Below are 16,493 nucleotides of genomic sequence, written 5' to 3'. Positions count from 1 at the left end.
GATTTTGTCATCACTTTGCAGGAGAAGGGTCCAGGAATTTAGGACTCACCTTGGGGAAGAGGAATCCTGCTTCTGTGACTTGCTTCAGGGGAGCAGGCAGGGTGGGAGACAGGAAGGTGGGAGTAAGTCAGAGACTTTCTGACTGAGGGCTTCCAGTCTGTCTTCAGGTGCTCAGACACAAAAGCACCAGGCTTTGAGGTATTATTTTCTGAGCCCCAGTAAAGGATTGCAGAGGGGAGATGTTGAAAGTAAGATCAAGGTCTCCTGCTCCCTCACACTCTTGGTCTTCTTCTGAGCTGCCTTCAGCTGCCATTGCTCAGTACTCACACTGGTGGCAAGAAGAGACCTACTTTTAAGGGATGAGACTTACTGAGTAGCCTCCAGTGTACAGAACAGGCCTGAGGTCATGACGGAAAGAAGGAGATGAACTTTGGTGGCTCTTGACCTGTTGGGGAGTTTGAGCAGAACTCGATGGTCCTGAGGGGATTTCTTGAATGCACCAGGATTCTCTAATGCAGGAGAAGGAAAAAGAGGATACAATGAGAGCTGTTCATATGCCCGTCCTCTGAGGGCTTGCTCTTGGGAAAGACACATAAATCTAAGCATTTTTGAAGTCCTCAGAGGAAGGAGCAGTTAATCCAGAGCAAAGGAACAGGGCAGGCTTCCCGGAGGGGCTTGCCAGCGTCATCTCCCACTCCTCCCAAGCATTGCCTCACCTCTGCTGGGTGCAAGTGCACTGGGATGAATTTAGAAGCTCACGAGCACAGCACCTGCTGGGGAGGTGCAGAGCAGTAGCCGAGACCTCAGCCTGGCCCCATGCACTTTGTACCTTTGCATTTTCCTTGGTACAGGCCACTCTCCTTGTACTTGATCTATAGTGCAGCTGGCCCTGTAAGCAGCTGTGGCCATGACTACTTCTGCCCCAGAGCCTGCCCCAGACCTGCAGCTTTCGTCCCCAACTGCTGGAGGTCCTAATGCTGACCCTGTCCCTGCAGCTACCATGTCCACCCAGAGGCTTCGGAACGAAGACTACCACGACTACAGCTCCACGGATGTGAGCCCTGAGGAGAGCCCGTCGGAAGGCCTGAGCAACTTCTCCCCTGGCTCCTACCAGCGTTTTGGGGAAAGCAGCAGCACAACGTAAGTCCCTGTTACCCTCTTCCCTCCTGGGCGGGAGTCATATTCCTAAGTCTCCTTTGGAGTCATTTCTTCTCACCCTTTTAGCCAATTCCCCACTGAAACTCAGGGCTCATCTGGGCTGAGTTTGGCCCTCTTTGGGCCTCAGTTTCCCTAGATGTAAGGAAACATGGAGGAAGTCACCCTGAAGCTAAACTGGCTGGGTGGCACCACCACCTCAGTTGAAAAATTCAGAGGAGACTTTTAGGCTCCCGAAGGTTTCCCAGCTACCCCCAGCCTCAGTGGACCTGTGACCTTTCTCAGGGTCCCTGAACCTCATGCTCTGCACCTTCCATTTATCTTCAGGCTGAGCTGTCAGCCTTCCGGTGTTCCCTGGTGGGTTGAGTGAGACTGTGAGGGATCCTCTGTGTCCTGCAGTTGGTCATGCTGTCCCTCATGACTGCCCAAGGGGACTGTGGAAACATGTCTTGGAACCCCTCACTAGGGTGGCTCCCTCTGCCTGCACCCTGTCCTGGGCAGGGCATATTCTCTTGTGAACTGGCCAGGATCTAGGGGATATGGTCTGTCCACGTGACCTGCCCCTCGCCACCACTGGCTGGTTTCTGCTCACAAGGATTTGTGCTCGGTTCGGTAGCTTATTTCTCAGCCAACATGCTTGTGTAGATTCTCATGTGCTTGTGGTTTTAGCTGATTGAAAGATTGCTTAAAGCACAGGCGGCAGCAGCAAGGACCACTCTTCCTCTTTTCCTTTAACCTTGTCCCCCACTGGCGTTGCCCGGCAGAAGGAACTCCACATGCAGCCAGTGGGTCACGCTCGTTATTGTGAAATACCTCTTCCAAGCTTCTCTTCTGTACCTTCCCTCCCAGTTTTTGCTCCTCCTTGTTCTCAGGCTTCAACTTGTCTATGCAGTACTTGCCCTGTAGGGTCTTGTTTTTCACTTTTATAGAGAAGGCTCTGAAACTCAAAACTAACCAGCCAGCAACCCTAGAATTGGAGCTTATATGTCTTAGATACACAGAGGTTGATGCATGCCTGCTAGAGATGCTGAATCTCTCTTTTATTTCACATTGGGTTATAATTAGTAGTGAATCCAAAATTACTTTCCCTTGTTTTTTGGAAATTGAAAAAATCAGAAGACGCCTTCCTCGGGCTTGTATCCAGACATTTTCCGGGATGTACTTGATTCTGAGGTTTCCATCCTGCCCTGATATTGTGATACAAGGTAGGTGATCAGGAAGGCCCATCTGTAGGTAATGGCAGGTTTCACTGTCCCACTGCAGTCGGTCCAGGGAAAGGTGTTCCCCTGGGACTTGAAAGATTGATTTATTTCCAGTCTGGGGCACAGGATCCACACAAACATTTATGTAGGAAACATGGCAGATATATTTTCTAGGTTGATTTGGGGAATCTTGTTAACACAACCAAATGTCCAGTACTTAGGAAGTGTTAGGGACAAATTTTTGAGCTAGATTCCACTTCTGTTTGTGCCTTGCCCTACCCTGTTATCTGGTTTGCTAAGGAACAAAGTACATGGATGTACTTCTTAGCCTACAGATATATTCATGCACACACCTGACTCTTTTAGAAGTTAATAGCTCATTAAAACTCCCTAATTGGTAGGTGTAAGTGAAAACCCCCAGACATTTTCATGATGAAGTGTTTGGTGAGACTGTTTCCTATTATTTGGTATTTTCAGCTGTTGACTTTTGACAGAAGCCTCAATTGACATTCTTGGGCACATTTTTCTTCTTGTTGCCCTATTGAGCAGTGTTAACAGCTATTGATCACACCTCTGTGCTTCTTCCCTAGTCTAGCAGACTGAGAACCCAGCTCATTCAAAGTGGCTTTTTTCTAGATGTCTGGAGCAGCCATTTGACAGGTGTGGTCTGCAGACCTTTTGGGATTTTCAAGACCATTTCAAGAAGTCTAAGGGGACAGAACCCTCTTCATAATAAGCCTGAGGTGCAGTTTGCCTCTTCTTCACTGTGTTGACTTTTGAGCATGATTTAACATGACCGTTGACTAATATCACCGCTGATCTCATCAGGGGAGATTATCATTAGTCAATGGTGGGTGAAATCACAGGTGCTTCACCACAGGTTGATGCAATGGCGCCAATCCTTACTAATTGTTATTGTAGTTTCACTTACTTAAGAATGTCATTGATGAAACAATCAAATCACCAATTTCATTAAATTATAACCCTTCAGCACGGATCTCTATATGACAAAATGGAAAGCTCACGGGGGACCACTTCTTCATTCTAAGTATGACACTTGCCTTAGGGCAAAGGCTTTGAGTAAGGGTTGGAGTTGTCAACTGAACTAGCTGTTCTCCCCCTCTCCCCACCATAGAACGTCATTTTTATTAGAAAGAACAACTAACTGTAGGTTATTTGGATTTGAGTATTTGGCATTTTCTTGACAATGAAAGAAATGAATTCATCAACTCCCCCAAAACAATCAACAGTATTTTTTGCTTACAATAAAATTTGAGCTTTCAAGCAAAATTAGGGAAACAAACCCTTGTGTCCAACACTATGAACTTGACAACTTACCTGTAATCTCCCCTAATGAGATCAGCAGTGATATTAGTCAATGGTCATGTTAAATCTATTAATGTGATTTCTCAATGTTATATAAAGAAATGTGCTAATGTTTGGAAGATCTGCATAACTCAGGAAACCCATAACTTCCAAATAGCTGAAAATGTGATGTTAGCAAATTGTACATGGGTATAAGATCCATCAAGAGCAAGATCAATAGATTTGAATGCAAAAGATCATGAAAAGTTCACATTCTACATTGCAGTTAATGTCTTAGAAACTATCAGGTGTTTCATTTTGGAGTAGGGTGAAAAGAAAAATTAATTAAAAGGCCTATTAAAATACTCTTTTCCTACTACATATCTAGACAGAACAAATTTTCTTTATATACATCAACCAAAATAATGTATCACAATAGATCGAATGTAGAAATAGGTAAATCCAGCTATCTTCAGTTAAGTGACATTAATGAAATTTTTTAAAAGAAAAAAAATATTATTCTTCTCACATTTTTCTTCTTTTTCATTTGGAGCTAATTTTTCATTTAAAAATGTATTATTCACATTTAATGAACTTATTTTAATTAAAATTTCTAACATTTTTGTTTCAACTTTAATATGTATTTTTAAAAATTTTTATTAGTTATTGATGGACCTTTATTTATTTATTTGTTTATATGTGGTGCTGAGAATTGAACCCAGTGCCTCACACATGCTAGGCAAGCACTCTACCACTGAGCCACAACCCCAGCCCCCATATGATATGTCTTAACAGATATAATGCAAAAGCTATTTAAGGTCCTTAAAATAGAAGAGAATAAAGAAGTCCTGAGACCAAAAAGTGTTAAGAACTACTGATGGGGCATAAATGGAACCTCAAGAGATTTCCTAGCCTTCTTCCTTCTCCCACATAATCCACCCTGTAGCTAAGACCTGTCGCCCCTGGTGATGATCTTGTGCTATTCCTATGGTACTGGGTAATCTCTGCTTGCGGTCACCTATTGAACGAAGTAATTTTGACCTCTGGCCTGAAATCCCAGCTGAGGGAACCATTGAGACCATCTTTCCTAGTTCATTTTCCTCAAACAACAGCCCAGGGAAAGGAAGCGAATTGCCAGGTGGAGGTGACAGCAGAGCTAGGACCAGAGGGCCTTGGTCTCCCAGCTCAAAGGCATTTTGGGGAGGCCTGTGGTAGGCAGATAGGTTTGGTACAACATTTACCTTTGCACTTTAGTGGATTAAACATTTCCAAGAAAGAAATTTAATAGACCCATTGTCTCCTGGTGACTGGCTGCTGATAATGCAGCTAGACCCTTGAGGCCCTTAGGTTGTTGCTTCAGTGAGGCCAGGAGAGCACTTCACCTCTTCTCAGACAGTTTCCTTGATTCTTCCCAAAAATATTAAGGAGAGTTGGAAGATCAAGAAGTTTCTTCCCGGATGTCAAAGGAGAAGGGTTAAAGTAGAATTGCTTTCCAAAGGGTATAGATGGGTCTTATAAATAGCCTTTATGAGTAACAAGTGCTATTTGCTTTCAGAATTGAAGATTTGAAACATTGCATGTTAAGCATCAGTTTTGAGTGATTTAGTTATTTGTGCAGAAGAATTTCCCAGCGGTTCCAGGGGTCAAATCCTAGTGATTTAGAGCAAAGAAATATACTTCATTTGAACTGTTTTCTATCCTATTTCCTAAAGGTAGCAAAGGATTAAAATACCAAGACCAGACAACTCTTCTGTCTGTCCCTGGTGGGTCCCCCATTCCCTGTAGAAAAAGGGGGAACTCCGTGCCCACTCCTGCCCTCACCTGGACCCGAGCGACTCCTAAGGTGAACTGTTCCATGTACATGGTCCACATTTCTCTCTAGGGTCTTGTTTCCAGGCCCTTCACCCATAGCATCTTCTTCTGCAGTGACCCACAAACACCTCCTGCCTGTCTGCGGGGTTTGGTTCAGGGCATTCTGCCCCACCAAGCCTTGCCTGCCTTCTCTGTGGATTCTCTCTCTGGCCTTTCCTTGAGAATCTTTCCACCTCGGGTGGTTATGAATGTGTCCCCTGTTTCCTTTGAGACATTACTAATTATGGAGCCTAAGATCCATACCTGATTGACACCTATTTCCACCACTTGAGTTAATACAGTGTTTTATACGTGGTAGATGGTATTTTTGAGTGAAAAATGACTGAGGAAATACAGGAGGCTTTTCAATCACAGTCTGGAGAGGGGGGCACAGTCTGTACACGTGGGAGGGGAAATCTGCCATTAAGGCAGAAAGGTAACTAGGTGGCTCTCGGAAGAGGGCTCCTCCAATCCTAGGACACTATGGCAATTGACCTTTTTTCTTTTTTAACCTTTTTATACAAAGTACGCTGGGGATTTCCAGCCTGCTATGGTATATATAACTTTAACTCTGTTCATGTCTCATAAAGCTTTCTGTTACAAGGTTTGGTTTCAATTTTTATTTCCTCTATTCTTTTGTACCGTGTCTGTCTGTCATCATTATGTTTTGTCATGCTCTGTTGCCCTATTGGGAGTCCTCACAGTGGTCAGTTCAGTGGTTAGGACAAGACCCCAATACCCATGCCTAGAGAGAGCCCATCATCCCTCTGGCCTGAGATAGAAGAGGTTCTGAAGGGCCAGGGTCAGGGGAGGCTTACAGCAACTGTAAGAGAGTGTACTCGGAGGTCAGAGTGCCTGGGCTGAAATTCCAGCTCGCTCTTTACTAGGTCCGTGACCTTGAGCAAGTTGCTTCCTCATCCATAAAATAAAACTTCAGGATTGTTGTAGAAGTCAGAGATCATGCGTGCAGGCAGGTAGTGCAGTGCTCAGTATCTGTTGTGCATCAGCTGTCGTCACGGTTAACATTCCCTTGTCTACCTTCTTCCCTCTTCAGATGGTTCCAGACCTTGATCCACCTGTTAAAAGGCAACATTGGCACAGGACTCCTGGGGCTGCCTTTGGCAGTGAAAAATGCAGGCCTCTTGGTAAGGGTCTGCACCCGTGCAAGGAAGTAGGAAATAGGTTTTGTTGTTGTTGTTGTTTTAAATTCAGCTGAGAAAACATCAATATTCAGACATTCATTCATCTATTGAAGGCCTTCTGTGTGCCAGGCACTGTTCTTGGCTCTTAGACTGTTATCAGTGAATTAATCCGGGCTTGCTTTGTGGTGATGAAGATGTACTTAAAATGATTCAGATTGTTTCTATCAATAATATGCACTAATGAGCTAGTGACAGATATCTGTCCATTTTCTGTACAGTCCCCCAGCCCACCCCATCACTAAGTGGCTTTTGCAGAGAATCGTACATCTTCTTTTTATGATTCACCTCCTTTAGACTGTCCACCCAAAGCCATCCTGGTTTCAGAGATGTTCAGCTAAGTGCTGTCTGTTTGGAGGTGGCGTTGTGCTAACGATAGCTTCCCCTCCCTCACATCCCTTTGCCCAGCTCTTCTTCCCACAGAGTCACAGGAACCTTTGTTCTGCTGGTTTGCAACAGTCTTGGAACAGGCTTATCTTGAGTCATTCTTGTCCAGGAGGTTAGCTCTCTGGAAGACGTACTCAGGTTTGCCCATCTCCCAGAGCTGGTCTCCACGATCACATTTCTTATACATGGGCCAGAAGGTCTATGCCTGGCAGATGCCTTAGCTGCGTTTTCATCATTGGCAAATCCTAATTCTCACTGCTTTTCTCTCTTCTTTTGCCTGCAACCCCTGCCCCCAGATGGGTCCCCTCAGCCTGCTGGTGATAGGCATTGTGGCCGTACACTGCATGGGTATCCTGGTGAAATGTGCTCACCACTTCTGCCGCAGGTGAGAGCCCTCTGAGACATAAATCATTTTTGGTTCTTGTATCTTGAAAGTAGGCCCTTGTGCAGACAACGCCCGCATCTTCACACTGGCCGAGTGTGAAGGCTATTATCCCAGCAGGATCACGTTCCCTGGTTATTTTTGTAATTATTTTTTTGCCCTGTCATCTGTTAGGTTTACCTGTGGACAGAGGCCACATCCTAATTATATCTGCTTTGTAATGTTTATTGCATTGAAATGGTCCTGCCAGTGGCCGTGAATTAAGTAACTGTCCCCTAGACTTCACACTTCTGATCGTTAGAAGCGTTAAACGCAGGACTTGTAGTGGTGCCTAATTTAGGGTGGTTGGTGGGGAGTAGGCTCAGGTCTCAGCAGCTCCAGTTGTGCCATCACTGTCATTGACTAACCCTAGGCTCTGCCCTTCCTTTGCCTCTCCCCTCTCCCAGGCTGAACAAACCCTTTGTGGACTATGGGGACACTGTGATGTATGGTCTAGAATCCAGCCCCAGCTCCTGGCTCCGGAACCACGCTCACTGGGGAAGGTAACTGGTTTCAGCTGTGCCCCCCCCCCCCCCCCAGTGTGGAGGCCTTCAGATAGGGAAGTACCGTGTGGGGAAAGCATCAGGAATGGAGAATGTTGCTTGGGTTGGCTCTGCAGTTGTTGTGCTCTGTGTCCTGGGACAGTGAGAGCCCTCCCTCACTTCTTCAGGCCTCCACTTCCTCATCTGTAATACATGAGGCCTGGCCTGAAAGATCTCTGGAGGCCATTCTGGCTTTGACAGTGTGGAATGTCCTGATGTCCATCTGGTGATGATACTCCATTCACTCACTTTTCAATAAATACATTTGAAGAACTCTCAGTGGCACAAAACAGTTCTTGATTGGGAGGGGAGATTCCCTGGGGTAAATTATATGGTCTCCACCCTCCAGGGGCTTGTGGTCTGTACAGGGAGAAAGAACCCAAGAACAAGACAAGAGACCAGTAATGGTGTAAACTGAGAGGAAGAGAACATAATGAGGTGAGAGACAGCCTGCGCTCAGGTGGAAGGTTCTCTTGTCTGGCTGGGCCAGAAGAGAGACACCCACAATTAGTGAGAGAAGGAACAAGGTGGGAGACAGGTTTGTGAGGAGGTGGGGAGTGTCTGGAAATCTCCCCTTAGGTGACTGCTCAGGTGCCTGCAGGGTAATATTCTACTTTTTGTTTCCTGGATCTATGGGAATTGATACCATCAAGGACTGAATCCTATTTTGTTGTTGTTGTTGTTTATTTGTTTGTTTTTCTTACTTGAACCACATTAAACCTTTGTTCTTTAGAAGAGTTCCTTTGGGGGTCATAGAAGGAACTTTGATTCACAGTCAGCTTCATCCTGTGATACAGACTGTGTCGTTCTTTTGGCAAAATCATTTTCTGTTGCCTGGGAGAAGCCGGTTGTTAAGTGAGCACACCGTGCATGGGTGCTTGGCTGGTTATCAGTTCTTCCTGCCTTCCTCCTTCCCTCCCTTCCTCCCATCTTCCCTCCCTCATTCCTCACACCCTCCTTTCTTCTAATAAAATGTGTGCTCATAGGAAAAGCATTTTTAAAACAAGACAGGAGGACATAAAGTAAAAAGCAGAAATAAACCCAGGTCAGAGGTGCATTGGGTATCCTGTTAGATTTTTCTGTGTATAAACAAACGTTTTTAAAACATTTTTTTGTACAAATGGACCAAACAGTATATACTGTTTGGAAACTTGATTTCTCCCCCTTAAATCACCTAGATATTTTTCACTTTTTCAGTGTCAGCACATATAGATTTTAACACATTCTAGCTGCAAAGCAGCGTCTTATTTAAGAATAGTCAATAACACGATCAGTTTCCTTTTTGATAGCCCTTTGGATAGTAACCACCTGTTGTCCAACGGTGCTTCAACCAGCAATCTGTTTGGGTCCATTTATTTCTGCTTATTTATATGAAATTAGGTTAGCTCTTGGGTCCAAATTATAGGGAGACACTGTAAAGGGGTCCACTTCCTGGCCTTCTCTGTCAAGGGCTCACCATGTGAAGTAGGCTGGGGGTGGGTACAAAGAGGAGCTAAGCAGGGGTCATGGTGCCTGTGTGGTAGAACAGAATGGGAACTTCAGCAGTTTAAGAGCCGACGGGCTGTGGTTTTGCACACTGACCCACAGCAGGTCAGCTTACTGACATTTAACCATAGAAGCCTGCAGCTGCTAACAGGTACCTAGTAGCAGAAGCAGGAAACAATGTAGCAGGTACAGAAGAATCCGCCTTTAGGCTTAGTGCAGTAAAAGTCCCTAAACTGTATGAGCTAAGAGTCCCTAAGCTATTGACAAGCTTGTACCCAAATAAGTACATAGAATGCACCCATTCTCTTGCCTTGGTGCATCCAAAACTTGGTGGTGTATAAAAGTAAAAGCCCTGCTGTGCTCCAGGCTCAGACTTTAGGAATTATCCCTCTGGGGTGTGGCACCACTAATAAAATGTTGTGTCCAGATCTTAATGTTCTGACCCTCATTTCCTGCTGTTCTCTGGTGATTGCCTACCTCATGCAGCATCCTAGAGAAGCCAGGAAGGGGATCTCAGGAACCACACAGATAGAGTCTTCTCCAAAGCTCTAACTGACATGCTTGTCCTCGTCACCTGCTGGGAAGAGCCTGTGATGACTTAGGAAAAAAGCACTATTGAAAGCATTTGTCTGAGAGTCTTCCATTTGTATTTTAATGACCTTTGTATTCCCTCCTTCCCATCCCCAGGCACATCGTGGACTTCTTCCTGATTGTCACTCAGCTGGGATTCTGCTGTGTCTATTTTGTGTTTCTTGCTGAGAACTTTAAACAGGTAGGATTCTGGTAAAAAAGAAAGCATATGAAAAGGGATGAGTGCAATTTCTGTTTAGGATTGTTTCCAAGCCGGCTTTGGTCAACGAAAGAGTTGAGGTTTTAACACTTTATGTACAGTGCCTTTTTTTTTTTTTTTTTTTTTTTGATGCTCATGTGAAGACCTGGGATGTAGAGAAACCTCAAGATGTCTTGTTAACCCTTCTGTCTTAGGTAAGATGTGATCACACCCAGTTCAGACACTTGGGTTGCTAGCAACAGTAGCATGAAGACTCCATGGAGAGCTTACAGGCCACAGATGCCTCTCAGGCCTGGTTCACACTCTGAGCTCCTAGTGAGAAGCCTCTTCCAGCAGGACAGTCGTCAGCTTTGTGATTGGAGGCCTTGACCTTTCTCCTTCTTCCCCTCTTCTAGGTGATAGAAGCAGCCAACGGGACCACCACCAACTGCCATGACAATGAGACGGTGATTCTGACGCCCACCATGGACTCTAGACTCTACATGCTCACCTTCCTGCCCTTCCTGGTGCTGCTGGTCTTCATCAGGAACCTCCGTGTCCTGTCCATCTTCTCCCTGTTGGCCAACATCAGCATGCTGGTCAGCCTGATCATGATCTACCAGTACATTGTTCAGGTGTGAGCCCAGGCCTCCCCCATCCTCTTAGAGGGGTGAACAAAAGCAGTCAGCAGAACCTACATAGTTCCATGTCACTTATGTGAAGTATGTTTAGAAGTTTTTAAATTCAGCATTATGGACATTTTGGGCCAGGTAAATTTTGTTATTGTCCTGTGTTGTTGGATATTTAGCAGTATCCCTCGTCTCTACCCTGAAAACACTAGTGGCTACTACTCCCCCAGTTTGACAACCAAAAGTGTTTCTACATATTGCCAAACACCCTGAGGGGCAAAAATCACCCCCCATTGAAATCTCTGCTTTAGGCTTTTTTCAATTGGATTGTTAATGATCATTATGCACAATTGGAAAATAGTAAAAACATAGAAAGATCAAAATAAAAATCAATTTTTCTAATCTGTACTTGGGTATAAGTAATTCCCTACTATTTATTTGTCAAAATTATAAAGGCACTAGTGTTCATGCCACTTGCTTACCCATGTGGGTGGATCTGTGGGGTGGTTTAGAGAACACTGGAACACAGATGGGGAGAGGATCACATGTAGAAAAACGTGTCTTTAAACACCATGGCAGTTTGTGGAAAAGAAAATGCATTTTGCCAAGATTCGATTAAAGGAAAAGAGTAAAAGTAGGTAAATTAAGCATAACTTAAGATATTTAAATTTAATTTCCCAATAAACTCACGTCATTATTTTTTTAATTGGAATGAGGACAACACAAACAACCGTCTGAGTACCACCTCTCACCTGAGTCTCCTCTTAGGGATGCCGTCTGTGCCAGTGGCCTGTCTTGTTCTGGATCCTGTGAATGCTTTAAACACTATATAAGCATGTAGGAAATATAACTAACAAAAATTAGGTTTTGTTTTCATTTTTTAAAACAAATTTTAAAAAAATTATTGGTAGTGTTCATCTACCAGCTCTCCAGGCTGGTGCAGCTGGCTCTGCTTCACTGTTTCTCTCTGCTGCCCAGAATCAGAGAACAGATGGGCCATGGTTTACTTCACCAGTCCCCTACGGGTGGACCATTGGGTCATTTATCACTTATAGTCTTTTTTTTGGGGGGAGGGGAGTGTCAGGGGTTGAATTCAGGGGCACTCAAACACTGAGCCACACCCCCAGCCCTATTTTGTATTTTGTTTAGAGACAGGGTCTCACTCAGTTGCTTAGCACCTCACCATTGCTGAGGCTGGCTTTGAACTTGTGATCCTCCTGCCTCAGCCTCCTGAGCCACTGGGATTACAGGCCTGCACTACTGCGCCCAGCAGTATTAAGACAGTGAATATTCATTTTTTATGGACATGATGAATGATTCTATAAACTACTTACCTAGGGGTGCAACTACTGCAGAACATGTACTTTTTTTTTTTTTTCTTGTGGTACTGGGGATTAAATTCGGGTACCATACCACTGAGCTACATCCCAGCACTTTTTATTTTGAAATAAGGCTTTGCTAAGTTACCCAGGCTGGCCTTTAATTTGCTATTCAAGTTCACATCCCCACAAGTCACTGGGATTACAAGTGTACACTACTATGCCCAGGAAGTGTACACTTTTGAATTTTTATATTGCCAACTTGCTTCTTCCAGAAGTTGTTGACTGATTTCACATAGAGTCCCCTCCATGCTTCCATGGCATACAAGTGCCTGCTTTGCCCCCCTAGGTAACTCTGGATATGTCAGTCTTGTTAGTTTTGGTCAGTCCGACAGGTGACCATTGCCTCACTTTTCACACAGTGACCCAGTCACCTACTGATGTGGTTTCTAGGAAACCGCTAGACCCTGAAAAGCAGGGGCTGGCTGCCTGTACTGAGGGAATGACGGGATGAATTAGATTGTCAGTGAGTGTGTACTAGCTTTCTCTTATTGTAAATCAGATGGGTAGTAGATGTTGTCTCCTCTGCAGAACAGTTTTTTTTTTTTAAACAAAACATAAAAATCTATAATCCTATTTTTTATGTTGAATGTGTGATTGACCATCTCCATGATCAAGATGTAAATAAACACATAATTTCCCTTAGTAATTAGCTCTCTCTCCATTGTCCGTAAGATACTCAAGTGAGGGCTAAAGACAAAGCGAGGCCACCTCCACAGACAGGCACATGCTGCACTGAACCATTGCAGGTGGTTACACACTGATGGCTGCCATGGTCAGAGGACTGGGTGAGAATTTGTGTCCCTGTAACATCTTAGTTCCTTTTTACTGCTGGCGTCCACCCTGAGCTGTGTGGACATTTAGTGCAATCTGCATGTTGAGGTGAGGCAGCTCTGCCAGTTTCTTGAGATCAGTTCTCAGTCTGTCTGCTAAGCCCACAGGGTCTCTGATCAAGCAGTGCTCTCTGCCCTAGTTCCCAGGGACAGCTGCTGTCCACAGTGTGGTAACAGCACCATTTCCAGGTGGCTCACAGCTACTGGTGCTCCCTGTGCATCATTTTTGATGTTGCTGCTGCTGTTTGTAACTGCTGTTTGGCATTTTGCCCTGTTTACTACGTGGATTCCCCTACTCTCAGATGTTTCTGAACTTTTCCCCTAATGCCAAATATGGGTGTGGGGGTGCTACTTTTGCTCTTTGTGCACGTGCACCATAGGAAGCCAGCCAAGGTCCTCCACCTGAGCAGGCTTCCCTTCCTTCTCATGGGGAAGGATGAGTGGCACAGTTTTGAGTCCAGGCCTTTCCCAGAGGGGCCTCCCAGTGAGTGTGTTATCACTGCATATCCTTCATTCTGTGATATATTCTTGCATGATTATAATGATTCCAAAATCGGAGTACATCTTTGAGTCTGTCTGTACCTTTTATAGCAGTTTCTTGAAAAAACTTTCATAATTATAATAGATAAGTATTATTGAATTGAGACATGTTAATAATGATCTGATTTTAATTTTCATGTTTCTTGGTAAATGAAACTTGTTCAATTTAGTTGAATGAGATGTAAGTCAATAACAATCATGAAGTATGTAGATGGTCACATGTGAACCGTATCCCCAGACATGACCTGTGAAATTCCCTTTCTGATACCTCAGTCTGATCTGATGTATGAACCTGGGCAGTACTTATCCACTAATCAACAGGTAGCACCTGTTTCAAGGAACTTAAGTTTCATTTGTGCCACAGGAGTAATTACAGGGAAATCCCACTCTCCTGCCTCATTATAGAGCAAAAATACCTATTAGTCTGTCTTCATACTAGGTACCAAAATACTTAATAGAAGTCTGACTGACTTCTTAGCAGAAAATAGTCTTCCTTCCTTCCTTCCTTCCTTCCTTCCTTCCTTCCTTTCTTTCTTTCATTTTCTTCTGTTGTTTCCCCTCAGAGACTGGGGTATTGTTGTTTTGAAATCTTTTATTTTTTTTTATTTATTTTTTTTAATTTTTTTTATTGGTTGTTCAAAACATTATAAAGCTCTTGACATATCATATTTCATACATTAGATTCAAGTTGGTTATGAACTCCCAATTTTACCCCAAATACAGATTGCAGAATCACATCGGTTACACATCCACATTTTTACATAATGCCCTATTAGTGACTGTTGTATTCTGCTACCTTTCCTGTCCTCTACCATCCCCCCTCCCTCCCCTCCCATCTTCTCTCTCTACCCCATCCACTGTAATTCATATCTCTCCTTGTTTATTTTCCCATTCCCCTCACAACCTCTTATATGTAATTTTGTATAACAATGAGGGTCTCCCTCCATTACCATGCAATTTCCCTTTTCTCTCCCTTTCCATCCCACCTCATGTATCTGTTTAATGTTAATCTTTTCTTCCTGCTCTTCCTCCCTGCTCTGTTCTTAGTTGCTCTCATTATATCAAAGAAGACATTTGGTATTTGTTTTTTAGGGATTGGCTAGCTTCACTAAGCATAATCTGCTCTAGTGCCATCCATTTCCCTGCAAATTCTATGATTTTGTCATTTTTTAGTGCTGCGTAATACTCCATGGTGTATAAATGCCACATTTTTTTTATCCATTCATCTATTGAAGGGCATCTGGGTTGGTTCCACAGTCTAGCAATTGTGAATTGTGCTGCTATGAACATCGATGTAGCAGTATCCCTGTAGTACGCTCTTTTAAGGTCTTCAGGGAAAAGTCCAAGAAGGGCAATAGCTGGGTCAAATGGTGGTTCCATTCCCAGCTTTCCCAGGAATCTCCATACTGTTTTCCAGATTGGCCGCACCAGTTTGCAGTCCCACCAGCAATGTACAAGAGTACCCTTTTCCCCACATCCTCTCCAGCACTTGTTGTTGTTTGACTTCATAATGGCTGCCAATCTTACTGGAGTGAGATGGTATCTTAGGGTGGTTTTGATTTGCATTTCTCTGACAGCTAGAGATGGTGAGCATTTTTTCATGTACTTGTTGATTGATTGTATGTCCTCCTCTGAGAAGTGTCTGTTCAGGTCTTTGGCCCATTTGTTGATTGGGTTATTTGTTTTCTTATTGTTTAATTTTTTGAGTTCTTTGTATACTCTGGATATTAGGTCTCTATCTGAAGTGTGAGGAGTAAAAATTTGTTCCCATGATGTAGGCTCCCTATTTACCTCTTTTATTGTTTCTCTTGCTGAGAGAAAACTTTTCAGTTTAAGTAAGTCCCATTTGTTGATTTTTGTTATCAACTTTTGTGCTATGGGTGTCCTATTAAGGAATTTGGAGCCCGACCCTACAATATGTAGATCGGAGCCAACTTTTTCTTCTATCAGACGCAGAGTCTCTGATTTGATATCTAGCTCCTTGATCCACTTTGAGTTAACTTTTGTGCATGGCGAGAGGAGGGGATTCAGTTTCATTTTGTTGCATATGGATTTCCAGTTTTCCCAGCACCATTTGTTGAAGATGCTATCCTCCCTCCATTGCATGCTTTTAGCTCCTTTATCAAATATAAGATAGTTGTAGCTTTGTGGATTAGTCTCTGTGTCCTCTATTCTGTACCATTGGTCCACCCTCCTGTTTTGGTACCAGTACCATGCTGTTTTTGTTACTATTGCTCTGTAATATAGTTTTAAGTCTGGTATCGCTATACCGCCTGATTCGCACTTCCTGCTTAGAATTGCTTTTGCTATTCTGGGTCTTTTATTTTTCCATATGAATTTCATGATTGCTTTATCCATTTCTACAAGAAATGCCATTGGGATTTTGATTGGCATTGCATTAAACGTATAGAGAACTTTTGGTAATATCGCCATTTTGATGATGTTAGTTCTGCCTATCCATGAACAGGGTATATTTTTCCATCTTCTAAGATCTTCTTCTACTTCTATTTTTAGGGTTTTGTAGTTTTCATTATATAAATCTTTCACCTCTTTTGTTAGGTTGATTCCCAAGTATTTTATTTTTTTTGAGGATATTGTGAATGGAGTGTTTTTCCTCATTTCCGTTTCAGAAGTTTTGTCGCTGATATACAGAAATGCCTTTGATTTATGCATGTTGATTTTATATCCTGCCACTTTGCTGAATTCATTTATTAGTTCTAGTAGTTTTTTTGTAGACCCTTTTGGTCTTCTAGGTATAGAATCATGTCATCTGCAAATAGTGATAATTTAAGTTCT

General features: G+C 43.5%; 1 protein-coding gene across 3 annotated transcripts in view; it reads left to right on the top strand.

Moving 5' to 3' along the window:
- Positions 1–16,493, top strand: part of Slc36a1 (solute carrier family 36 member 1) — a 49,279-nt gene that overhangs the window by 8,429 nt on the left and 24,357 nt on the right. For all 3 annotated transcript variants that reach the window (XM_046446403.2, XM_058579914.1, XM_058579913.1), the window contains exons 2-7: positions 996–1,140; positions 6,568–6,658; positions 7,396–7,484; positions 7,928–8,023; positions 10,235–10,319; positions 10,733–10,951. In XM_046446403.2, the coding sequence (XP_046302359.1) occupies positions 1,001–1,140; positions 6,568–6,658; positions 7,396–7,484; positions 7,928–8,023; positions 10,235–10,319; positions 10,733–10,951 (720 nt within the window). In that variant the 5' untranslated portion in view covers positions 996–1,000. The remainder of the gene's footprint in view (positions 1–995; positions 1,141–6,567; positions 6,659–7,395; positions 7,485–7,927; positions 8,024–10,234; positions 10,320–10,732; positions 10,952–16,493) is intronic.

The sequence above is a fragment of the Marmota monax genome, unplaced genomic scaffold (genome assembly GCF_021218885.2).
Source record: "Marmota monax isolate L192 unplaced genomic scaffold, Marmota_monax_Labrador192_F-V1.1 WCK01_AAM20220418_F8-fsc00188, whole genome shotgun sequence".
NCBI lineage: Eukaryota > Metazoa > Chordata > Mammalia > Rodentia > Sciuridae > Marmota > Marmota monax.
This window is presented reverse-complemented; position numbering and strand designations above follow the sequence as displayed.